General features: G+C 45.5%; 1 protein-coding gene across 5 annotated transcripts in view; it reads left to right on the top strand.

Moving 5' to 3' along the window:
* The window catches only part of PPP1R13B (protein phosphatase 1 regulatory subunit 13B), a 461,790-nt gene that overhangs the window by 343,645 nt on the left and 91,494 nt on the right, over positions 1-26,651 (top strand). For all 5 annotated transcript variants that reach the window (XM_078660257.1, XM_078660255.1, XM_078660256.1 and 2 more), the window contains 2 exons: positions 3,745-3,882; positions 3,971-4,104. In XM_078660257.1, coding sequence (XP_078516383.1) covers positions 3,745-3,882; positions 3,971-4,104 — 272 coding nt within the window. The remainder of the gene's footprint in view (positions 1-3,744; positions 3,883-3,970; positions 4,105-26,651) is intronic.

The raw sequence follows: 26,651 nt of genomic DNA, 5'->3' as shown, positions 1-26,651 counted from the left end.
TGCCATCGGCATAGAGCGAGAATTTGTCCTCTGTGTCCTCGCTCCACTTTAATCCTCCAAAATAGGCATCTCGACGTGTCAATGGGCTAGCGGTTCTTAAGTTAACGCAAACAACAACGGGGACAGGGGGCAGCCTTGCCTGGTCCATCTTCGTAGCGTGAACGAGCGTGATGTGTGATTGCTCACTCTGACCTGTCCCAATGAATCTGTGTATTTACCCATTGTTGAAATCTCGGGCCAAATCTAGCCAACATTTTGAAGAGATAGGGCCACTCGATCAAATCAAATGCCATAGTGGCGTCAAGAGACAGCACTACCGCATCTTCCTACAAATAAGGCTGTCGCCTCAAGACATTGTGAACCCGGCAAATGTTCAGGGCAGTATTCCGATCCGGTATAAAGTCCGATTGGTCTTCGTGGACCAAGGACGGGAGGACTGGTTGCGAGTGTGATGGATTTTGAAGAAAAGTTTGGAATCATGGTTGAAGCTGAGTGAGTTTTTGTTTGTTGCAAGTTGTTGAGTGAATTCATTCTAGTTCAATGTTTAAGAGCGTTTTGTAGTTTTTAGCTTGTTTGATACTATTGAATTTGAGGGTAAATTGCAAGTTGTTTGGTTCAACATGAGACAGGTGATCAACATTCAGTTTTGGATGAATTTAAAGCAGTCATTGAAGCAGTAAATGTCCTCCTTAGTACAAACCGTAAGGTTCCAATGGGTATCGTCATCATGGTATAGTGGGGAATCCTGTTTCCATAGTTGGAATAACAGCTCCAAGGAATTGAAGTCATAATGGAAAGAATGGATGCTGGTGGGACTTCACAATCAAAACTGGTGATTTCCATTTATGAGTTTTGATTGTTTGGAGATGTTGAGAATCAGTAAAGTATGTTGTCTGTGCAATCCCCTGACAGCCCGGAGGATGACATGTGCAACAAGTAAGGAGGTCCACCATTTTCTGAGGTAATGCCTAGTATACAACTTCAACAGTAGGCATCTTGGTTCGTCAGCCTCTTTAGTGACATCATACAAAACGTTGTTGCTGCCAATCTACTCTTGTATTTAGATGAGTACTGCTTTTTTACAAGTTCTCTGATAAAGGGGAGGCTGGAGACTGGTAGTTTATTAGGCTGTCAGAGTCTGAGTTTGCTTTCTAGTTCTGCTGGAGAAACTGTCCTCATTTGAGTGTCTTGAAAGATGACTTGTGTAAGGAAAGTATTTTCCATGAATATTTTTATGATGGTCAGGTGGAGTATGTTCTCCTCCTAGGTGAATGCATTGAGAGCTCCGAGGGTGGCCTCCAGGTCTACAGTTGAGTAGCTTGAAGGTTGACCATATGGGTATGGTACATGGTGGGATTTGTGACAGATGGTAATTTGTTTGGTGCTTTTTATAGGTTGCCTTTACACAAAGCATACGTTGATGGTGTTGCATTTGTCAGCTCAGCTGGGTGTTTGACATGTCTGGCAAGGGTGTAATACAGTGTGGACTGGAGCTGAATAGGATTACAGATTTATGTGAGGGAAGATTTGTAGTAGAGGGCTATGGCCTCAGTGATGAGCTTACTGCGTGTGTATCACATTTTACGACTCTGCCAGGTAATTTGTGGCTTGTTCTTTGCTGCTGATGGACATTTTGCGGACAGTGATTTCATAATGTACCAGGAATAGAAGGGCTTCAGTTCTGCGGATAGTCCTTTCATTGGGGCATGAGTGAATGAGTTGCCATTGACTCTTGGTTGCATGGTAATTGATAGAATGAGTAAGTCTTGCTGAAATGTGTCAGCAGGAAAATGTTCTAAGATGCATTCATAGTGTTTCACAGGTTTTGACTGGCTGTGATGGGTGGTCAAGGACTGGACGCCAGCGAGGATCTTGCTAGTTATATGTTGATAGTGGTTGATACCCACTCATATGTTATGAAGATACGTATGTGGAGAGCATTGCAGAAATGTGTTTGTCCATTGCTTTACTGCACTGTGAGTGTGTTCTGAAGTGTAAAGGCACTATTTAGGAGGGGCTTCCTTACTATTCTACCCCTGAGAGAATTCAGGACAATGTAGTACACCTTAGCCTACAGTTTTATTTTGTCTAAGAGGTTGATGTACTTTAGGTAGATATTGTTAATTGGTTTGTTTGTGGTGAGGTTAGTGATCTTCTAGGCAAAGATGGTGTTATTTCTTGGAGGAATCTAGATTAGGTTGAACATGGTTGTTTGGAAGGGGGAGGTCGGGGAGTAGCTTGTGAAGAGTCTGGTGGAAGTTAAGTTTCCGAGCTCTTGGTGAGTGTAGGGCCATGATTAGGGCTTCTGCTTTTATGGTATTTTTTTTTTTTACATTTCCGTCTGTATTTGTCCATATTTATTTTTTGCCCATCTTCTTGGCACTTTTCCATATTTATTTTGTGTTTTGAGAATAAATGGAGAAGTAAAATTGTATATTTACACATTTATTTAACTGATAAACGTGAACTTATACTTTGATACCTGCCATGTTTTAGTTATTTAAGCTGCCAAATACATCAAAACACTACATCCCCAGGTAAATATTAGCATTGCATACAAATGTTTATTAACATATTCCTTTATTAAAGGAATTTTAATGTTGTTTTTTAAACTCTCCATGATGTCTATCTGTTTAACTGTTGGCCTAGAATTCATAAGGGACAGCATAGAAAATCACTAACAAAAAGCACAATTTTCTGTATTTTTCCGCTTTTACAAATAAATACAGATTGGAGATGCAATGTTTTCTGTCTGCATCTATCTGTAAAAATCAGTATAAATGGAAAACTGGGAGCCTTAACCATGATTGACACATTCTTCATCCAGGTTAGTGTTTGTAGTTGATGTGCTCAGTAATGTGCAGGATTTGCATGAATGTAAACGTGAACCATGTTTCAATGATTATCAGTGCATGTAAAGTGTGGTGGTGGTGTCTCTTCAGATAGCAGTGTGACAAACTATGGAGTGAAGGTTGATGAGTGTGAGGTGTTTTTTTGGTACTGGTCTGTGTGTTCAGATAAACGAGATATGAATGAGGCTGGTGAAGGTAGGATTTAGTACTCATATGGTATGTTTGAGTGTTCGTCACAAAATATTAGAGGTCTGCTGGGTATCAGTTACTTGATGATTAATTAGCTGTTATGCGAGAGGCTTAAGTTTACCTTTTGCTTTTTATTGTCCCCAACAGCATCAAACAGATTCACCCTTATTTGTTCATTTGGTCTTTTTATTGCACGAGTGAGGATTCCTTTATCGACTGGCAGAAGGGACATAGACAGAATTTTCAACGAGTCCTGGTTATATTGGACTGTGGTGGTAGATGGGAGGGTATATGGCTGACCACAGTTTGCTTCGTCTGGTGGGCAGGCTCTTCTAGAACGTAACTTTTCCTTATTGGTAGAAAAGAGAAGCTCAGACTTTAGATGGAGCTTCCGGAAGGTGAAGAAATTGTATGACGAAAAGCTAGGTAATGCCTCTAGAGAGCAGCAATTAATGCTGCGTCACAAATATGCACATACAGTTTGTGTTTACCTTGTGAAGTGTACCTTATGAGGAAACTCATTATTAATAAGAGAATTATGTCTTCCCCTTTGTTTAAATGTGCCCATATGTATCAAGGCCCCATAATGAAATCAGCACATCTTAACAAGATTAGTTTGAATCTCAAGTGATGTTTGAGTTTAGTTGTTTGTGTGCATCTTGATCATTGTGTCACTGTCTGTGTGTTTGTATTTTTAACATAGCCTAAACGCACCAATCTGAAGAAACCGAACTCTGAACGCACTGGCCATGGGCTCAGGGTAAAGTTTAACCCTCTGGCCCTCCTCCTCGATGCTTCCTTGGAAGGTGAATTTGACTTGGTACAAAGAATCATCTACGAGGTAAATAAGGCAATGTAGCCTTAATATGTTGTTGTTGTTTTGGCATGGATTGAACCGCTAGCTGTAACTCTGGATATATTCTCATTAGGTGGATGATCCAAGCAAACCCAACGATGAAGGTATCACTCCACTCCATAATGCAGTATGTGCTGGCCATCACCATATTGTCAAATTCTTGTTAGATTTTGGAGTCAATGTGAATGCTGCTGACAGTGATGGATGGTAAGTGTGTTGGCTATTCGTGTTTTTAATCTACTTGAAAGCTTGTGCTTAGTAGAGCACTTGAGGCTATTGGATTCTTTTCCAGGCATGGATGGGAAACATTTAAACAAAAACAAGAACTTAATATGGTTTTGCTGCTGGTCAATACTTTAAATTCTAGTCTCTGCTTGCTAAATATCAGAACTATAGTTCAAAAACAAAAAAAGCAAAAATCTTATCATTGTTTGTCTTCAATTCCAAGACTTTCCATATTGTTCAGGAATTGTGGGTATACGTAGAATGTAATCACATGTTCCCTTCCAGGTATAGGCTTGTGAGACAAAATCAGGAAACGGAAACTACATTAGGTTTGGCTTTGTGGTGTGATAAAGGACCTGATTTAGATCTTGGTGGACGGGTTACTCTGTCACAACGGTGATGGATATCCCGTACTCCAAAATATAAATCCCATTATAGCCAATAGGATTTATATTTCAGCAGACAGGATATCAGTCAGCGTTGTGACTGAGTAACCCGTCTGCCAAGATCTGAATCAGGCCCAAAGTCTTGTGCATTTAGTTTGAGAATGCATATAAGCAGCTGCTGCAGGAATAGATCAAACTATGCAGCGCTGCTTTTTCCATTGGAAGTGTTCAGTGCACACACAGTCCTTTATTTGAACTTCTGCTTATCCAGAAGACTTAATATTTATCCATGAGGTGTTTGGTGAGATCCAACCGTGACACATCCTTACATAGGGCAGACATGCATTAAAGTGTTCACATGTTCCTTTTAAAACATAAAGCAACCATTTTCCCATTTTTTATGTAGATTGTTTTAAACCGGTTACATGTTGTCGTATAGCCACTTCAAATATAATTGTTAATGACTTTCAATCTATGTGTCTTCTTTTTGGATGCTGCCTTCACGGTAGGAAGTGGCCTTCATTTGCCAATGGAGTTGCATTTTTAAAAATGGGAGGTCCGTTCATTTTAAAAATTTTCAGTCCCAATGAGAAATGAGGCCTCTGAATGGGGCTGTTAGGCTACGCCAGTGCCATTTATATGTGAGTGATCCTTGGCTTGTGATTCACTCTGTCTAAGCCATAGTGACATTTAAAAGGAATATCTGATACTTGAATAAGCTCATTTCCTGACAAGTTGCTGCATCTGAAAGACTTACAGGATTTTAGTGATGGGTTTTAGGGGAAGTTTTAGTCTCAGGTATGAGAACATGAGTAGTTATGAAACGTGACAGATTGACAGTATTATGGCCTGACAACTTGTATAGCAAGTAAAGCTTCTCACACTGCTCACCAGTATACATCATATATGCTCGGGAAGGTGACAGGAGTTCAGACTGTGCCCTTTCGATGGGTGTTCAGGGTGTTCTGTTGTTGCAGCTAATAAGTGCTGGTGGTATGCCATTAATAGTGCATCAACTCTCCTGAAAAGTCCTATAACTGTAGCATTAAAGGTATAGGAGGCCACTTGGAAGTGTTGCTCTCTTCTCACTGCTTACCAATGTACATTATACCTATTTAGGAGGATTGAAGGAAACTCGCAACCTATGGCCAATTTATCACACCCCTGCTTCTGAGACTGCGAACAGAGAGTGGTATTCTCTTCACACAGTCATACAAAACAATATCTCTTCATTCTCGTAACAATACTGTTTAGCTATAAACGGTCAGTCCAATTTTTTCCCATGAGTATCTGCGCTTAGAAGGTGCACTCATTTTTAGGTCGCGCCTGCGATGCAGGGGCGAAAGCCCCTGCTGTCGCAAAGCGATCTATTGCAATCATTTCAGCCATTTTCCCGTTCAAGGACTAGGCAGAGACAACAGACTGTCACGAGCACGCAGCCGGCCGGGATCGGATCAGGTCACGCGCTCCGATCCCGGCCGGCTGTTCACAACACATGCACACATGCACACGCAGGCACAGGCAGGGACACACACACACAGGCAGGCACACACGCAGGCACAGGCAGGCACACACGCAGGCACAGGCAGGCACACACGCAGGCAGGCACACACGCAGGCACAGGCAGGCACACACGCAGGCACACACGCAGGCACACAGACAGACGCACGCACACACATGCCCCTCCCCCCAACTCACCGGGCTCTTTTAGTGTGTTCCGTGTCTCTGTCTCTCGTCAGCCAGGGGGTCAGTCTCGATCCTCGATCTCCCTCCGCAGCGCTGGTCTTCACCCGGGCCCCCTCCTGGGAACCGGGACTTCAGATGCGCACTCTGCTTTGGCGCTGGGGCTCGGAGCGCGCATGCGCGGGCAGCCCCCGCCATCTCGCGCTCAGCCCGGGCTGCTTGCGATTTCGTAGGTGAGTGATGTCATCGCTTTGGCCATTATGTCTGACGACTTTCAGTGTCTGCTTGGTAAATAACCTAAACTCGAACCGAAGATATTGAAGCTCTGTACATGAGCACCAGGTACATTACACAAGGCAAACATTAATGTTTAGTAGGCATGGGGAGATGAAGTGACTTGCCCAGAATGACAAGATTTTGAGGAGGCGCCAGACACCAGCCTGTTTAGTTGAAGTCGGCAGCTCTAGATCACATCCTTTCCCTCAATCAAAAACCCACTTCTTACACAGTATGAGTGACGAATGAAAAATCCAGTGCTATTATTAAATATGCTTTAGAGAGGTGCCACCCCATATCCTATCGGACACGCCTCGTATGTAGTTATAGACTCGGGCCCCAGAATCACGGTGCAATTCTACAGGTAGATCAGCATGAGTCTTTCGGGCAGCTCTTTGCCGCGGACAGACTGTCAGTCGTGAATAGACCCTTGTGTATTTTCAGCCAGCTGCCGTGATAATCCATTGAAGATTCTACGTCGCCAAACCAAGCAGAGCTGCTTTCAGCAACACCGGCGCGACACCGACACCTCCCCGCGCCTCTCACTCATCCTATCCGGAATCATGGATCGCGGCAGTCTGGTTTACACGAGCCGTGACCGACTGTCACCGCCGGGCTCAAAATTTACTACCTGAACTTGCTCAGTATAGGTCATTAACCTGCTAAATTCTTGCCTCTCCAAACTGCAAGGCACCAAAGATCAGATGACAGCTTGGACAGTGTTTACATACCTCTGAGTCACGTGCAGATTCTACAGCCAGTGAGCACTTTGTAATTCAGTACACAGCTCTAGGATTGGCTAAAGTGCTGGTAATGCTACAATCGTAGATTACTGTACATATGACGACTCTCTGAATATGTTCTGTAGAGGGATTGGATAGCATGCGAACCCAGAAGTACCGAAATTGCAAACAAATGTCGATCCCATAAGATCAATAACGGACACCGCATATTGGGCTGAAGTCACCGATGGTATGTGTAATCAGCGAAAATATAGTCACTTTAACTTAAACTTAAAGCACACAAATATGTAATGTGCGTACGTTTCTGTATAGTGGATGACCTATTTTAATACATTTTCCCCTGCATCAAATTCCGTGGTAAATGTATTGACGGCCTATTACATTGCCAAGAGATGAAAAAGACATTGCAAAATATTTTTAAATTTTTTATTTTGGTTTGGAGAAGTGGTCCAGGACGTTAAAAAATCAACAACAAGACAACAGTTAGGCTTACGTTAAGAGGTGAGACATAGCTGGCAAGTTTTCAGTTTGCTCATGTGGGACATTTCCATTTTTTTGGCGTATTTATGAGTGACATTTTAAAGTCTTTAGCCTGAATAGAACAAAACAATTATGTCCATGAAATAATACAGAAATCGGAAATTATCTTCAATGTGCAATACATAGCTGCTAAGTTTCCCATGTGTGACGTGCAAACTGTTGTGTCATGCGTGGCCCCAGCTCACAGAGGGCACACACGAGGCAGATAGATAGATAGTTTATTTGCATAGTTATAAATAAACCATTGCAAGACGATAAAACAGCATATATGATCGTTAATAAATATAATGTTAATAATAAGACATTTACACATTCATATGTCTTATAAAGTATGGCGACTGAGAAGTAGCTCCCGTAAAAGTCCTGTTTTTGCATTAGCACATGTTAGAGGGAGCAATGTTCTCAGTTCCATTCTGCTTCTTCCCATCACGCCTGATGAGTATAATTATTATATAGTTTTATATCTGTATGTACTTTGTGGGCTCTGGAGATCAGCCCTAGAACTTGTCTGCTTAGGACTTTTTTTTCTGTTCAACTGCCTCATTTAACTGTCTTGATAGAAAACGACCATCAGATGTCAGTAAAATATCAGAATCACTATCATTCTCTAGATACCAGGCCATAGAAATGGTCTTCCATGAGCACCCGTAGATAATATTTTTTTAAATCTTGTATTTTCAGTGATGTGACCAGCGAAGGCCCTAATTTTATATTAAAAAGAGAGCGTTGGACTATACCATTTCCCGCTGAAAGGCAATATTTCTCTCCATGAGTTCCCATACCTGGTGTGTAGCGCAGTTTGGTGCTTACTTTCCCTCCATGTTATAGAACAGTAGATGTTTCAGCACACAGGCTAATGTGCTGCATAGCTAAATACATATAAGGTCCCAAAGGCGAGACCGATTGCATTGCAAATGCTTGTTATGATTCTGTCCTGAATTAAGGTATGTACAATTGCAAAATAGCTTTTGATTTATTGCAATGTATGTGCACACATATGCACTGTAATTTCTAATGTCCTTGGCATGTGCATGTTCTAAAGAGGATTTGATCCCTTTCTTATATGAATGTTATGTTACACATATTTTATGTAGCTCATGTTTTTTGTTATGGTTCTGTAATTAGAATCCCAGAAAATTAGCTTTTTTCGTATACATTCTCTTGTGTGAAATTTATTATATTTCCAGTTTACCCATTACAGAATAAATGTATAATTTTCTGACAGGTTGATGTTGGATGCTATGTCTCTTCTTTCCTGTTTTATCTAGGTCAGTGGAGACTCAATTTGAGAATGTTTTCTAAGTAGAAAGGTTTTTTTCTGATCGTTAATTCGAACTCCAAATATCTGATAGAGACTTGTAGCTGCAGATTCCTTACCGTAGAATATTCCCCTGGCATCAGACTGGATCTGTACATTTTCCAGCAGTACCTCTTTGCGCCGGTAGGTGGCACAGATGGGCTCAACGTCATCCACACCGAATGTAACGTGTGCAGTGCCTATATAGGTGCCACCCCGGCACAATATAAGTTCTTTTCTTTCCGTGCCATCAGCACACATACGGAGAGAACTACCTCAGTCCACTTGTCCATCTTTTTTTTTGGACTACCTTTTGATAGTGTCTTTAGCTTTAGGGGTGATGTTTTTGGGATTTTCAAAAAAATCACCGAAGTCAATCTCATGAAACCTGCTTTTCAAATAATGGAACCAGGGGATCTTATTGACACTGGAGACGGCAAGACAGTCCCTAATGATATCTCTTGAAAAAGATAATTCTCTAGATGGACCAACTTTAGCCCATAAACCCAGAGGGGCAAGGCCAATGTGATCCTCAATTGACTCCAGACCAAATTCAGCAGGGCAGAATGTTGCAGAGGCACTTTTAGGTACCATCAGTAGTTTTCTACTGAAGTTGTTCTCTACAACTTGAAGCTTATTACTCCTACTATACCCCCACGCCCCGCCCCATAAGTGGCGATAAAAAGTTAATAATTCTTTAACTGGTTTCTGCCCCAATTTAACTGCGAAATGATAAAGCACGCCGAAGCCCTGCTTGTCTGCTGCGCTCTTAACGTCAACAGGAGGTCCCTCAAACAGCCTTTCTAGTGGCCATTACATCAGCCAGGAAGGTTAGCGAGCTGCAAACACTCTGTGTACCTTCTATACACAAATTGTTTTCCAGGCCAACTGGTTCTGAGAACACTTGCCTCGTTCCTGCCGAAAGTGGTGCCACCCTTCCACATCGACCAGACCATCACATTGATGAGCATCTTTGCTCTGCTTCACGCTTTCAAAGAGGAGAGACTCCTTTACTTGGACTCATAAAGATTGTTGTCTTTCCACACATAATTTACCAAAGAACAATGGGTGGATGATATTTCTTCATTTGGTTTGTCAGAGCAAAGAAAGCTAAAGCTGTGCAGAAATGGACCATCTACAGATGGATTTATTCTGCATGAAGGTCTACTACACTCTGGCCAGAAATTAGCCGCCTGAGCGCTTGCGGTCTCATTCCACCAGAGCCAAGGCATTAACCCCTGTGTTAGCTCACAGAGTCTCTGTCCCGAATATCTGTCACGTTGCAATGTTGATATCTTTACACACGTTTACCAAGCATTATTGCCTGAACATTTTGCCCATTTGGTCCTCCAGGGCTTCCTGGTCTGAATTTGTTCTCAGGAAGCTATTGGTTAAGTATTTATCGTATGGTAAGAAATCTACATCTAGAAGTCTCTATCAGATGATCAAATTACTTAGCTTCGGTAATGCCTTATCTGGTAGAGCCTATCCAGTCTCAGATTGCTTACCCACACCTACGTTCTCCCCGCTTTTTTAAAATGTATTTTTCGAACTAATATGGCCCCTGTAAGCCCTTGTTGCATGCACACTTGTAAATCTGCATTCTGCCATTGCTCTGTGCTTCTTGCATGGAAATGCAATGAAACATAACTGATGTCAGCGTGCTGAATTGGTGCCTATATGCCATCCCGCATGTCACATCTGGCATGGTGAACGTGGAGCCAATCAACAGAACTTACCGGCGTGCAGAGGTGCTCCTTGAAAGTTTGCGGATCCAGTCTGATGCCCGAGGAATATTCTAAGGTAAGGAATATGCTGCTAGGTAAAGTCTGTACCAGATAAGGTTAACAAAGGTAAGTAACTTGTTCTTCTCACCTTCAGAACATTTTCCTGGGCTCTGGGTCTGCAAGTTTTTCATAGCAGTGCTCCAGCTTGCCACTTGGTGGTGCTAAGCGGCTGTCAGCTTGCTTTGTTCTTCCCCAGAATTGATGGAGCAGAACTGCATACAAGTACCACTCCTGCACCGACATCAGTTACTTTCTTTTCATGCATTTTGAAAGTCGATCCATAGCTCCCTCCGCTCCCACTTTTGTTGTTCTTTTGAACGTTTTTCAAAACAAAAAGTAGTGCGCAAAGAAATGAGGTCCCCTCTGTAATAATCCAGGAAAGGTTGGCTTTTAAAGAAGATTTATTGTTCAGCACAGCATCAAGTCCTAGTACAGCAGTGTCCAGGTTACAACTGACAAACAGTGCAGAATGCTGTGTGAGGAAAGCTCTGTTCAGAATACAGAACATAAGAGGAAACATAATATGGCACATGCAGTTAAAGGGAAAGGATTAAAGATTACATGACACTTCAGCTACACAGAATAGAACACATCTCCCTCATTTTTTATTTTTTTTGTAAGACGTTTATTAGTGATCAACAGAGCAGTACATATAGCGCAGCCTACAACCCATAGGGCCGGCCGCAACATTGCGATGTATATTAAGGACAAAAGGGTGCAAGAGACAGGTATACATTCCCACAGCTATGACCATGGAATATGGGTCATTAACGGTATCCTTCATAGTACAGGTGCTCATAATACAATCGTGCCTTTAAGGGACGTCTTATTTTATTATTTTGTAAGAAAACGATTTAACTCTGTGAACTGAACGGTTCTCATCGGTGTGTCCCACATAGTTGGCCGTGTCGCCAAGTAACATTTCAGTGTCTATTGTATTGAAGCCCATAAGGGTCACGGATAGACCTCGGTTGCGCGTCAACAGAGTAGAGGTATCTGATACATGTGTGCGGTCTATCCTCGCCGCGAGGCACTCCATCCAGTAAGGACGGCAGAGCCCCACGGTTTATTACTGCAGTGTGTGATGCTTCATACGGATACCTGTTATAGCCTGTCTGTAAGTCGGGGAGACACGGCCCTCGTCAGTACTCGTGGCCGGTCGGGTGTCCGAGTGTGCCTCCTGGATGATGTGTGTGAGGAAAAAAGGGGGCTATATGCGGGAGACAAGAATTCAGAACAGTTAAACGGGGGGGTTATGTGAGAGGGGGGGGGTGGGGAGGGAGAGTGTACCTAAGGGAGCGACGCCGCGAAAGGGGGCCAGGAAGATATTGTAACAGGACATGTACTGGTGTGTCTTCGTGTGGGCGGCTGTCCGGACCTCCGACCGACGTGTCGGACTTGTGGCATGGTCGTCTGTCAGTTATCAGGGTGGCTGGGGAGGAGGCAGTCCCTATAACACATCTCCCTCATTAAAAGAATAAACAAAATACTAATCATACAAAATCCTGTAAAGTAGTAGGTCTTCTTCTGACACGCATATCATCTTTGACTCTTGATGCTACTGAGTCAGAAAAAGAACTCGAACCAGTCTTACCACTGGAATTGTCGCATTGGCCAGAATTACTTTGATACTGGAATCGTACATCATTTTGTGTTAGACATTTTGCAACCTTGCTCAAATTCCAGATCTTGCCATCTTGGGTGATGATAGAATTACTGAAAACTCTTTTAACTTGAATTGGTCTACCATACTTACTCATACCTTTGCTAACCATGAAAGGTTTCAAAATCCTGACCCAATCACCCACACACAAACTATGCTCCCTTGTCTTCCACTTCTTGTTGTACCACACAGCTGACTTACTTTGTTTACAACTAACTCTATTCGCAACACTTTGGATATCAACCTCATCCTCTCCCAAACTTTTACATCTTTCCTTAAACCACCAGGGACAAATGTTTGATGCAGGATCCCTACCTTTAAGTAATTTGAAAGGACTAACCTCCGTGGTGGTATGGGGAGTTATACGATAGGTCCAAAGCTTCTCCCTAAGCACATTCAACCAATTACCCTTCTCCTTAATAGCATCAGCAACAAAACTCTTCAATACACGGTTAAAGCGTTCAACCTGTCCGTTCTCATGTGGTTCATAAAGAGATGTCCAAATGTGTTTAATATTGCAAGTTTGCAAGAATGACTTCATCTCAGATGAAACTAACTGTACGCCATTGTCCGACACTAACACAGAAGGACAACCTTCGCTTGCAAAAACTTCCTTAAAGAAAGCAATAACAACCTCAGAAGTCACCTTAGCCACAAATTTCACCTCTGGCCATTTAGAATGATAATCAATCATAACTAGTGCAAAACGTGAGGCTTCTGGTAAAATATGAAAAGGGCCTGAAATATCAAAAGCTATTTTATTCCAAGGAAACTCAGGCCATTTCACAGTTTTAAGGGGTGGAATATACAACTTTAACATTTTATCCTTAGTACAACATTCGCTACATTCTCTAACTGTGCGGTCAATATACCTGTCCATCCCTGGCCACCAAAAATTCAACCTTATTAAACGCTTCATGGCTGAAATCCCAGGATGAGTTCTGGGCGCTAACCTAAGAATCAACTCCTGTACACCAACTGGCGGGATGCATTTTCCAGATTTGAAAATTAATTCACCTTCACAACACAACTCATCAGCCACATTATAGAAAGGAAGTAAATCATCCCTGACACTGGTTTTATTGGGCCAACCCTTAAAAAGATAACCTTTTAACATTACCAATTTTTCATCCACATTTTGACATTTCATCCAAAACTGTTCAGTGATATCTTGATACTGGGGAGAAACCACATCAGATAAATTTAACACAAAATCAAATTCACTAATACTGTTGACTTTGTCTTCCTGACTACTACAAGGAAGACGTGATAGGCAGTCAGCAGTAACATTTTTTTTTCCAGGGATGTATTCCACAGTAAAATTATATTCCTGTAACTTTGATACCAACCGTGCAATCCTTGCCGTGGAGTTCCAACCTCCACCAACCAATAAAATATGTACAAGCGGCTTGTGATCAGTTCTCAGAACAAACTTGCCGCCCCATATGTAAATTCTGTAATGTTCAATGGCCCAGACACAGGAAAGCAGTTCCCGTTCAATAACAGCATACCTGCGCTCCGTCTCACTCAATGTCCTAGATGAAAAAGCCACATTCCATTCCATGACACCATCCGTCTGAGATAGCACACAACCCAAACCATACAAACTTGCTGTAGTATTCACACATGCCCGAAAAGGACAGCAGTTGTTCCTTATTGCTTGGAGCTGGAGCACTGAGAAATGCTTCAACATTTGATTTCTTAGGAATTAAACCTTCCCCAGATAACGTGTGTCCCAGGTACTCAACAGATTTCCTAAAAAGTTTGCATTTGTGTGCTTTGAGAGTGAGACCATACTTCTCCAACCTACTACACACTTCATCCAAGTGTGAAGCATGCTCCACCTCATTTTTGGAGAAAATCAAGATGTCATCCTGAAAACACTTTACGAGCGAATCAAGGTCTCTGAAAATTTGAAACATAACCCGTTGAAAAACGGTGGCTGCCGAAGCCAACCCAAAAGGCATCCTTTTGTATTGGAAAAGACCCATGGGAGTGATGAAGGCTGTATACTTTTTGGAATCTTCAGTAAGCTCAATTTGATGATACGCAGACCTACGGTCCAACGTGGAGAAGATCTGCGCACCATCAAAAAGAGAAACAAGCTCATTAATGTTTGGAAGTGGATGACAATCAATAATAATATTGGAATTGAGAGCCCTCAAATCAATGCAAATTCTCAATTTCTGATCGGGTTTCCGCACTAAAACTATGGGTGAAACCCATTCCGACGATTCAATGGGCTCTATAATGTTGTCTTTCAGCAACTCATTCAACATTTCCTTTAACTCATCTCTGACATTTAGAGGAACCCCTCTTAGTTTTTGTTTAACAGGAAGTGCTCCTTCCTTCAGCACAATCTTATGTGAAAAGCTTTCTAATTTCCCTAACCGCTCACAGAAAACTTTGTCAAATTTGTTGCTCCAAAATGAAATATCATTTTTATCTTCATCACTAGAACAAATGGTATTTATCATTTCCTGCTCACTACAAAGAGAGATGGGATCCTTGGCCCGTGGATTTAATTTGATACCAAGTTCCCATTGGTCATGCCAACCCAGAACATTGACTCCCTTCACAGCAATGTATAATTTGATAAGAGCTGATCTACCTCTAAAACTTAGCAGTACTTTTAAAAATCCCTCAATATCGATCTTATTCCCATTGAAACCTTCTGCAAAAATATCCGAAGGTTGTAAGGTAGAAATATCACACACAGTTTGTAATTTTTCATTAAAGTATTCCTTAGTAATTATGGTCCACGGAGACCCAGAATCCACCATAAGTTCAATATCCATAGTAAAAACATGAAAAACACATTTTGGAGATTTCTTACTGGTTAAAACTATACACCCACTTTGGACAATAGAAACTACATAACCACGGTCAAGATCTTGTTTAACTTCATCAACCATACTAATGGAAGATACTTTTGTAGGGGTAATAGTGTTAGAGGGTGTATGTGATTGTCCTGCTCGTAACTGGGCATTAAAACATTTTTCTCTACACACATTACTAAAGTGTCCAATTCTTCCACAAATATTACATGTTTTGTTCAAAGCAGGAAAACCTTGAAAAGAAGCAATGTGTGATTTGCTTCCACACCTATAACATGACACAGAACTAATAGAAAAATCTGTTCTTCTATTATTGGAACTATAAGAATTTTTCGCTCTCACTTGAGTAGGAATATAATTTTTGGCCTCTACTTTGGGCTTAACAAGACATACTTCTTCTTCTGTATTATTTTTACTAGTGTTGGAACTTTGTTTAACAACAATGTCCATCCATTTTTCTGACATCTCAGTGGATTTGGCGATATTGATGGTTTCTTCCAAATTAGGGTCACCTATACACCACAATTTATCCTGAACCTTTTTGTTCTTGACATGAACAATGATCTGATCACGGATCATTTCATCAGACATGGCTCCAAAATTACAATGTAAAGTTAGACCCCTTAAAGCCGTGAGAAAATCATTAAAAGATTCTTCTTGTTTTTGTGTCCTAGTATAAAATTTGAAATGGTTCAAAGCAATATTTGCCGTGGGTTTAAACCTTTTCTCTAATCTACCAAGAGCCTCAGTATAAACATTCATAGTGTCACCACTACCAGTGGGAACTGATAACTGGGGTAAAGTTCTAAAAATCTCATGTCCTTCGGACCCTAAACAATGCAGTAAAATACTTTTTTTCTCTCTGCTCCCATACGTTCTCCATCTATAGCTCTCATATAGTTAAAAAATTCCTCCTTCCACCTTGACCAAGGCATGGGAGGATCACCCTTAATTTGCAAAAATTTAGCAGGAGGGTCAAACTGCATTGTAATAGTGAAGAAAAATAATACACAGTGGACTTAAATGAGCAACGATATAACACAATGAAGGAAGTTAAAAGTACTTGCAAAAGAACATAAACACAATAAAAGAAAGCAAAGAATTCCAGTTAGTATGTGTAAATAAAATGAAATAATGAACAGTTAATGTACTTGTTGGAATGAAGGAATAAAATACCAAAGTTTTTAAAAGAACCTCAGGTCTTGAAGATCATATGACGAGAAATGCATCAAAATAAACACGAATATGTAAAACAAGAAACAAAACTGTAAACTGTAAAGTGTAGAAGCGCTGCTCTGAAATAGTCGAAGAAAAGTAAAAGCGCTGCTTAAATTGAAGATGTTCGCATTAATCTGCGAGAAATTCCGGTGAGATGGTTGCTAGGAAACAGAAATAAACAAAATGGAGGCACCTAGCGTGACGCGCGTCACGTGATGATTCCTGGAACTCCGCGATGACGTTTCCTTAATGAAGATTCTTCCCGCACTGCGCAGTGACAAAGCTTCCGTCTTCTACACGCTCCGGTGATGACGTTTCCTTAGTCTACCTCACAGCAGGGGAATGATGCTTCCTTCGTTCCGCGTACTCGTAGAGGAATGAGACACGTACTTGTAGAGGAATGAGACTACACGCTGAGTGACGGTGTGGAAACAGTCAGCGGTTACCAGGCATCAGCATAACAAATGGTTGTCAAGCAGTAGGTAAGACGCTATGACGAGTAGAATGGAACCGCGGTATGCAGCGATTTGAGGATAACAGATACTCAAAAGATGCACACGATGACAAAATGAGTCCAAAGTAGTTTAAAACATCTCAAATAAATAAGCTCTTTACAATTTCCAAGTGGAGAGAGAAAATAAAAAGTTCCTTAATCAAATGAGGAGCCAGAAAAATTGTTAAAAATATCCAAATTAATCCAAAATTGCAGTAATGGGTCCAAACTCCACTCCTGTGCTGAAGATGGCTGGAGTAGGGTTGTCCTCGTCGCCAAAAATTGTAATAATCCAGGAAAGGTTGGCTTTTAAAGAAGATTTATTGTTCAGCACAGCATCAAGTCCTAGTACAGCAATGTCCAGGTTACAACTGACAAACAGTGCAGAATGCTGTGTGAGGAAAGCTCTGTTCAGAATACAGAACATAAGAGGAAACATAATATGGCACATGCAGTTAAAGGGGGAAAGTATTAAAGATTCTGTAGTAGGGGATCTCTGTGTATAGTCTTAATCTAGTGAATAGTCCCGCCCATGTGCGTGGACCCCGGAGCAATCAAAAAATAATCTCTTACAGTGTCAAAAAATGCAGAAATGCATAGACACTTAAGAGAAAATTTTAAAGACAGATAATGCAGCCAAAAAAGGCTACACTGTCCAGTACTTCAACTAGAAATTCCACCATAAAATCCACAAAACAGCAAAAGCCTGTACAGATTTCCATTGCTTTAACAGCAAACTCCCTCAGGAATGATAGAGAGAAGAACCTGGACAGACAAGCCCCATAGGCTGCCATTATGTGGCTTAAATAGGATACTGTGCCTTTAAGGAACCTTCCAGAACCTTCTCCCAGTATCCCAGAATGCATAGCAGGTCCAACTTAGCCTCAGTTCTTTTTTCCGGCTCCTGCAAGCAGGACCCTGGAGCATTGAGCTCTCCCTTTTCAAGGGTTTTGTTGGTGTTTTTACACTAAATTCGATTTTTGGTGCTTTTAAAGTACTTTAGTGACTTTCTTCTTGGGTTCCTGCACTCTTTTATTGTCCATAATGCCAGCATTATTTGACAAATGCCCGGAGTGCTCCAGGAAGAAGGCCAAGTCAGACCCCCATGAGGTCTGTATCCTCTGCCTTCCCTCTTCCCACATCCCTGAGGACTGTGTGATCTGTAGAGGCTTCTCTGGAAGGACCCTGAAGGACAGGAGAAAAATCAGACTTCAGGGACTTGAAGACAGAAGATTGAAGGCACGAGGTGGGTCAGGAGGGGCTCCTTCTGCCCGTGCTGAGGCCTCTGGGGGGCTCCCCAGGGGCAGGAAGTCCAGCCCGCGCCCAAGATCTCCGTCTGGGTCAGTTGCGATGACCACGACGTCGAGGGGAAGGTCCACGGCCAGTTCCCGGTCTCCCCAGGGCTCTGGGTTGAGAAAACGTCGCCCGTCGACGTCGAGGGACGTGTTCCGGCCGCCGTCGAAGCCGGTGTCGATCTCGTCGGCGTCGAGTGGTCGACATCGGAGGACCCGGCGTCGGCGCTCGCCGTCGAGGCGACACCGCCGCTCGCCGTCAAGGACATCGTCGTCGAGGGGATCCTCGTCGTCGAGGCCGCCGTCGAGACGGAAGAAGTCTCCGGCGCTGAAGACGTCGACGTCGAGACATTCAAAGAGGTCGACGTCGAGACGATCCAAGAGGTCGACGTCGAGACGTACGACGAGGTCGAGGTCGCCGTCGAGGCACCATCGCCCGTCGTCGAGATTCCGTGGCTCGTCCATCTGGTCGGGGTCGACGTCGACACCGTTCGACGTCGAGGAGTGAGAAACGGTCGACGCCGAAGGGCCGTTCGACATCTAGGGACCCAGGCTCGCCGTCTGGGCACCGATCTTCGGCGTCAGGAGGTCGAAAAGACAGGCCCAGGACTGTGGGGGGCTCCCCACATTCCGGACAGGATGATGGCTCGCCGGGAACGGCGTATTCCGAGGTATATACCCCGAAGAAGCCTTCAGCGCCTCCTTCACGGCCTCCTTTGCCTAGGGGTCTGCCTCCGAAGGCTCCGACCCCCCCTCCATTGCCTGCTCGACCGGCTCCGCAGGCCCCGCTTCCAGTGACTCCCCCACTCCCGGTTCCACCGCGGGCGGTGTCGATGCCCAAGTTTCTGCCGCCGCCGAAGAAGACTCCTAAATCGAAGCCTCGGACTCCGGAACCGGGGAGGCCGGCGGACCGTCCCAGGCCCAAGAGATCGAGGTCTCGCTCGGGGAGACGGGACAAGTCTAGGAGTGGACGCGGATCTTCATCGAGATCCAGGCATCGCCATAGGAGGCGTCGGTCCAGGTCACGCTCATCTGGGACCCGTTCTTACTCGCCCACGCTGTCTGATTCGCCGGAGACTAGGGTGTCCCCGATAGACGATATCGGCACATTCCAAGAGGTTCTCCTGCGCGAAGCGGCGAAGTTGGGGATCAAAGTGGAAGCGCCTACGCCTTCGACTTCTGTCATCTTTGAGACGTTACACAAGAAACACATGTCTCGCCCCCTACTGCTTTGGTGCCGGGACTCCTCGAGCCGGCTGAACAGCTTTTCCTGACGCCGGCGGTTGTGAAGTCTGCGCCTTCCAGGCTCCTCAAGAAATACAGAGCTCCGGACTCGGATCCAGCCTTCTTGAGAAAGGACCCGGCGCCGGATTCGGTCATTGTGACGGCGGCCCGGAAGCTTCATGCCACCTCCCCTGCATCCACGGTGCCTCCGGACAAGGAGAGCCGCTGGATCGACTCTGCTGGGCGAAAAGCTTGTGGTACATCCTCCTCGTCAATGAAGGCTGCCAGTGACTCGGCGTTGTTGGGACGATACGACCGTGCACTGTGGGACTCAATGGAGCAGTTTGCGGACCTCGTTCCTCGAGACCGCAAAGAGGACTTCATGGAGATCGTCCAGGAGGGGATGCTGGTCTCTAACCAGGCCATTAGCGCCGCGGCGGATATCTCCTTGCTGTCTGCGCACGGATACTGCCACGGGATTAACCAGAGGCGCCATGCTTGGCTCCGGTTGACGTCTCTTAAGCCAGAAGCACAACAACGTGTGGCGAATCTCCCGTTTTCCGGGGATACCCTCTTCGGAAAACACGCGGATGACGAGATGGCCAGGATGAAGGCCGAGGCGGAGACCCTGACGGCGGTGGGCTTGGAGAAGCCCAAGGAAAAGAAACCCTACCGCCAGTTCCAACGGCGGTTTGGGTCGCAGGGTCGTGGAAGGGGGCAGTCCACCGGACAACATCAGCAGCAGCAACAGCAGCAGCAATACAGACGCCCCTTCCAGAAGCGTCAGAAGGGTAGAGGTGGACAGCAGTCCTCTACCGCGTCTAAGGGCCCGGCCGGGTCTCGACCCTGAGCGGTTACTTCCCCCTCGTCCGTTACCCGCTCCGGTGGGGGGAAGCGTTCAATTTTTTCTGGCAGAGTGGAGAAAAATTACTCAGGACAAGTGGGTGCTGAATATTGTTTGCAATGGATACAGTCTGCGTTTCACCAGCCCTCCTCCGTCGATTCCTCCCGTCAGCTCGCAGTATCACCTGCGCGAGCTTCAGGCGGAGGCAGACATTCTGCTAAGGAAAAGGGCGATAGAAGACGTACCTCTGTCTCAACGAGGAAGAGGTCTTTACTCTCGGTTCTTTCTTGTCCGCAAGAAGGACAGGAACGAGTTCAGGCCCATTCTGGATTTGCGACAGGCAAACAAATGGATTCGCAGAGAAAAGTTTCGCATGCTGTCGTTGCATCAGATCTACCCTCAGCTGTAACGAGGAGATTGGATGTGTGCCATAGATCTACAGGACGCATACTTCCACGTGCCCATTGCATGCAAACACAGGAAGTTTCTGCGCTTTCAAGTCGGCACCAATCACTATCAGTACACGGTGCTGCCCTTCGGGCTGAAGTCTGCACCCAGGACGTTCTCAAAATGCATGGCAGTGGTAGCGGCACACCTGCGGAAGAACAAGGTGTTTGTCTACCCGTACCTGGACGATTGGTTGATCAAGGCCTCCTCCTTCTCGGAAGCTCAAGCACACTTCCAGAAGACGTGCGTTCTCTTGAACAAGCTGGGGTTGCACATCAACATGTCCAAGTCTGTCCCGACTCCGGTCCAGTGCATCCAGTACTTGGGAGCCTCCATCAACACGCTGTCAGCAAGTGTGTCTCCTTCGGAGGAGCGACGTTTATCACTCCTTCGGAAGGCTTAGACTCTCATGTCTACTCCATCCACGACAGTGAGGACGGTGTCTTCTCTGCTGGGATCGATGGCTTCGTGTATCTTCCTGACGCCACATGCGCGGCTGCGCATGAGACCGCTGCAGGAGTGTTTGGAGGACCAAGTGGTGGTGCTCGAAGGAGAATCTCCTCAGAGGGGTTCCCTTCCACAAGGACATTCCCACACAGACTATCGTGACGGATGCTTCTCTCCAGGGCTGGGGAGCGCATTCCGGAGACCTGCAGATTCAAGGGACGTGGTCCCAGACGGAGGCCACGTACCACATCAATTTCCTGGAACTCAGGGCTGTGCACTTGGCACTGAAGGCTTTTCACCCGTCCTTTCAGACCACCTCTCTGCTTGTTCAGACAGACAACACGACAACGATGTATTACCTCAACAAGCAGGGGGGCTCGAGATCGCGCACTCTGTCGCAGGAGGCGCAGGCGATCTGGCACTGGCTTCTGGCTCGAGGACTGTCGATAACGGCCACCCATCTACCAGGTGTGCAGAATGTTCAGGCAGACGAACTGAGCAGACTCATTCAGGAAAACCACGAATGGGTCATAAACGACGAAGTACTAGGAGAAGTCTTCGCAAGGTGGGGAACTCCAGACGTGGATCTGTTCGCCACCGCCGAAAACAGCAAATGCCGAGGCTTCGCCTCCAGGTACTACCAGCCGGGGACGCTGGGGAACGCGTTATGGATCAACTGGTCGAACAGCTTTCTGTTCGCTTTTCCACCAATTCCCCTTGTTCCGGCGGTTCTCATCAAGCTGTCCCAATCCAGGGCGAGAATGATTCTGATTGCCCCGGAATGGCCCAGACAGTGGTGGTTCACGGACCTGCTTCACCGCTCTCTCCTTCCTCACATGAAGCTGCCGTGCAGGCCGGACCTTCTCACGAAGTTCGGGGGGCGGATGGTTCACCCCAACCTCTCGTCTTTGAGTTTGGCGGCATGGCTCCTGAAATAGTGCAATATGGCCATCTGAATCTCCCAGAGGATTGTATGGACATACTGAAGGAGGCTAAGCGACCTTCCACTAGGACTTCTTATGCTTACAAGTGGAAGAGGTTTTGCATCTGGTGCAAGTCTAAGAACTATGACCCTACGACATGCAAGGAAGATGTCATCCTTCCATATCTACTACATCTGGCGCAGTCGGGCCTTAATGTCCATTCCATTAAGGTTCATCTGGCTGCTTTGACTGCCTACAGGAAAGGCCCTTCACAGACTTCCTTCTTCCAGATCCCTGTGATCAAAGATTTTTTGGAAGGCTTGAAGAAAGTGTTCCCTCCTGTCAGGCTTCCTTCGCCTTCGTGGGACTTGAATGTGGTGCTGTCCAGATTGATGAAGGAGCCTTTTGAACCCATTCATAAGGCTTCGTTGCAGCACCTGTCCTGGAAGGCGGCGTTCCTCGTGGCCATTACATCGGCCCGCAGGGTGAGTGAGATTCAGGCGTTGTGTTGCCAAGAACCTTATACTGTGTTTCATGCGGCTAAGGTTGTTATGCGTACTCACCCTAAATTTTCTGATTTTCATATCAATCAGACTATCACTTTGCCTACGTTCTTTCAGAATCCGTCATCTCCAGCGGAAAGGTCTTTACATTCCCTGGATGTGAGGAGGGTGCTGAAGTTTTATATTGATAAGACTAAAGATATTCGTAGGTCTGACCAATTGTTCATTAATTATGGCTCGGTCAGGACAGGTCTTGCTACCTTTAAACAGTCCATTTCTAGGTGGATTGTGTCCTGTATACAATTGTGTTACTGCAAAGCTAATAAGACCTTAGGGGGTAAACCTAAGGCTCATTCCACCAGAGGCAAAGCTGCCACGACAGCTATGCTTCGCAATGTTCCCTTTGCAGAGATCTGCAAGGCGGCCACTTGGAAGTCGGTCCATACCTTTGCTAAGCATTACTGCCTGGACACTGATGCCAGGGCAGACGCTCAGGTTGGGCAGGCTTCGCTGCGGAATTTGTTCGCACAATAGTGGCGTAATTTTCATATTCTCCACCGCCGCTTGATGTGGGGATGGGCTTGCCATTCTATTCACTAGATTATGACTATACACAGAGATCCCCTACTACAGAAGGAGTAGTTTCTGTCCTGTAACTCCAGTTCTCCAGTATTAGGGGTGTCTTTCATAGATTCACATGCTTGAATATCCCCCGTCGTCGAAGTGGGAGTCCCACGGTACATAAAATAGCAGTCATATATGCATGTATACATGAAAAATATAACTAATAAAAATATACATACATATAGTGCAGTAAATTGTAAATTCTAAAAGTACCATAGAACATAATAGGCCCATTGAAAAGCCTAAGGGAGAACTCACTTTAGTAGCATATCAGAGTCATTATGTGTTGGATCACATTCCAGCCAATCAGGCTGTAGCCTCCTCTAGAACCTTCTCCTCAGAAGCCCAAGTCCTCAGATTTTCTACCGCACGTCGTGTGAAGGGAGTCTCCCTGAGCTCTGCTCAGTTTTCTTCAACTTTACCTGTTTTTTCTTCAAGAAAATGTCTTCAAACAAGAAATCTCTGTTTAAAGCCTGCCCTTCATGTGGTAAACTGCGCCTTTTCCACGAGGATCCACACAGTAAATGCATTTACTGTCTCTACCCAGACCATGAGGTGAAAAACTGTAAGTACTGTCGCACTTTCCCTCCTAAGACTCTGAGAGATAGAGAGGCCCGTCTCCTTCTGTGGCTACAGAAGTTGAGGACTTCGGAGTCTGTGGTTTCTGATGTGGAGAGCCTGTCATCTTTTGCTTCAAAGTCCTCTCAGAAGCGTGGGTCTGAGACCGAGGCTCCTTCTCCTTTTCTCAAGAAGAGTAGACTGTTGGAGTCCTCTAGGATTGTCTCCCCACAGGATTCGCTTCAGGGCACGTCTACGGGACCTGGTTCTCTGACGTCTGCGCCCAAAGCCTTACCTACCAGTAAGAAATCTGGTTTTGGCTCGTCGACGGGCTCGTCGTCGCGCCCGTCGACGTCTTCAGCGTCGACGAAATCCATTTCTACCACCTCCACGTCGACTACGACATGTTCCATGTCCACCGGCGCTACGTCGACGACGACCACCTCGTCGACGGCGACCTCGAAGGTGAGACCCATCTCTTCAGTGGTGAAGATCTCGTCGACGACCGTCAAGGATAGACCGTCGACGACGAAGCCGTCGACGCATACACCGTCGACGAAGACCAAGCCTCCACTCAGCGCCCCGTCGACGACGAAGCCGTCGACGCATCCATCGTCTGCGCATCCATCGTCGACGAAGACCAAGCCTCCACCCGGCACCCCGTCGACGACGTCTCTGTCGACCAGCATTACTTCATCGACGGCCTCGTCGACGACTCTCATACCGTCGACGCCTTCGTCGTCGACGGCCAAAGCTCCACTCTCGTCGACGAACAAAGCCCCGCTCCCGTCGACGGGCCCGTCGACGGGCAAGGAATCCTCGTCGACGAAGAAAATCCCGTCCAAGTCGCCTCAGGGTGTTGCTGACGGTGCCGCTTTTACGCCAATGGGCTCGTTGGCGTCGCACCAACCTCTACCAAAGACGGCTTCCATCTACACAGTGGTTACTGCTTCTTCTTTGCGGACCATACCACTCATCCAACTGAGTCCTGTGAGGAGTGGTGCTCGTCTTCCAGACAAATTATTCCAATCTGGTGAGGAAGAATCCGGAAACGATTCGGAAGTGGAAGGATTATTTAAACAGGCAACAAGTCCTTCGGATTTGAACATTAAGTGCCAGGAATATAGTGACGAGGGTGATGTGGTGGACAATGTCGAAGATGGGACTGACTTGTTTCCTGTTGATACGTCCGAACCGGTGCCTTCAGAGCCTGTTACCCAGATACCTCTGTCCTTGGTGATGAACCTTCAGCACATGCTGGATGATTATAACCGCAGGTTTCCTTCTTCTACTCCTGCTTCTCCAGCACCACTGCCTCCTCCGCAGCCTCAACCGTAACTTCCTCAGGCACCTACACCAGTTTCACCGGCTTCACCGGATGGTGCTCGCCCTGACACTGGCGACGAGGATCCAGATCCTCACAACACAGATGACGACGACAATGACGCCGACATGGCTGAGTGGGACGATTATAGGGCTCAAACACCTTCCACTCCGCCCACCTCGCCTCTACATTCGCCCCCAGTGGACATGGCACATTTCCACAATTTGATGATCCGGGCTACAAAACGGTTTCATCTCAAAGTCGAACAACAACAGCATGAAAGTGATTGCTTTCTATATGACTTTAAAGACATCTCACAAAGGCAATCCCACACTATACCAATCGTGGAATATATTTGGAAGGAAGGCCTTAAATTGATGGAACGTCCCAATTCTGTTCCTGCGGTCTTACCCAGATTGGACAGGAAATACAAAGCACCGGCGTCTTCTCCGGCCTGCTTGGTGTCTCAACCAAAGGCAGATTCGGTAATCACTCAGGCTGCGCAAAAAAGATCGCGCAATCCTGCAACGCCACTCACGTCTCCTCCTGATCAGGAAGGCCGCAAATTGGATTCCATAGGAAAGAAATTCACGACCATGGCGGCTACTACAGTGAGGGCGGCAAACACTCTGGCTATACTGGGCCGTTATGACCGCCAGATGTGGTCCGAGATTGCTGCATTGATTCCTCAGCTGCCTGAGGCAATCCGGACAGAAGCACAGGCGATTATTCACGAGGGAGAGTTGATTTCTTCCGAAATCATTGAGTGCGCACTCGATATTTCCTCCACGGGATTTCGACAATTGGCGGGGGCTGCAGTCTTGAGGCGTCAAGGCTGGCTGCGCTCTACCACTTTCCGTCCTGAAGTACAGGCAAGAGTCCTAGATTTACCTTATGACGGAGAATTATTGTTTGGCAAACATGTGGATGATGCCCTTGAGGCGATAAAAAAGGACACTGACACTGCGAAATCCTTGGCGAGCCTACAATACAAGAAACGGCCTTTTCGGGGTGCACGGGGTAGAGGCGGAGGCTCCTCTACTTTTCGTGGCTCAAGTCAATATCGTTCATTCAACACCTACAACGATAACAGACAGCGGGGTGCCTATCAATCTCAAACTCGACAATCCACCTCCAGGCCTTACCAAAGGAAATCCACTTATAGAGGTGGATCAAACACCAAAAAGCAGTGACTGCCTCAGACCCTTCCTTTTGCCGACCGTACATCTTGGAGGTCGCATCTCGAAATACTTTTACAAATGGTCTACAATCACCTCCGACCAATGGGTCCTGGACGTTATATCCAAAGGACATACCCTGGAATTCACAAAATTTCCACCCAATCATCCACCTTCGGGGCCACCACCCCCTCATTTCAAGGACCTTCTGGCCCAGGTGAAATTAATGATCAAAAAAGGAG

Source organism: Lissotriton helveticus, chromosome 9, assembly GCF_964261635.1.
Source record: "Lissotriton helveticus chromosome 9, aLisHel1.1, whole genome shotgun sequence".
Taxonomy (NCBI): Eukaryota; Metazoa; Chordata; class Amphibia; order Caudata; family Salamandridae; genus Lissotriton; species Lissotriton helveticus.
This window is presented reverse-complemented; position numbering and strand designations above follow the sequence as displayed.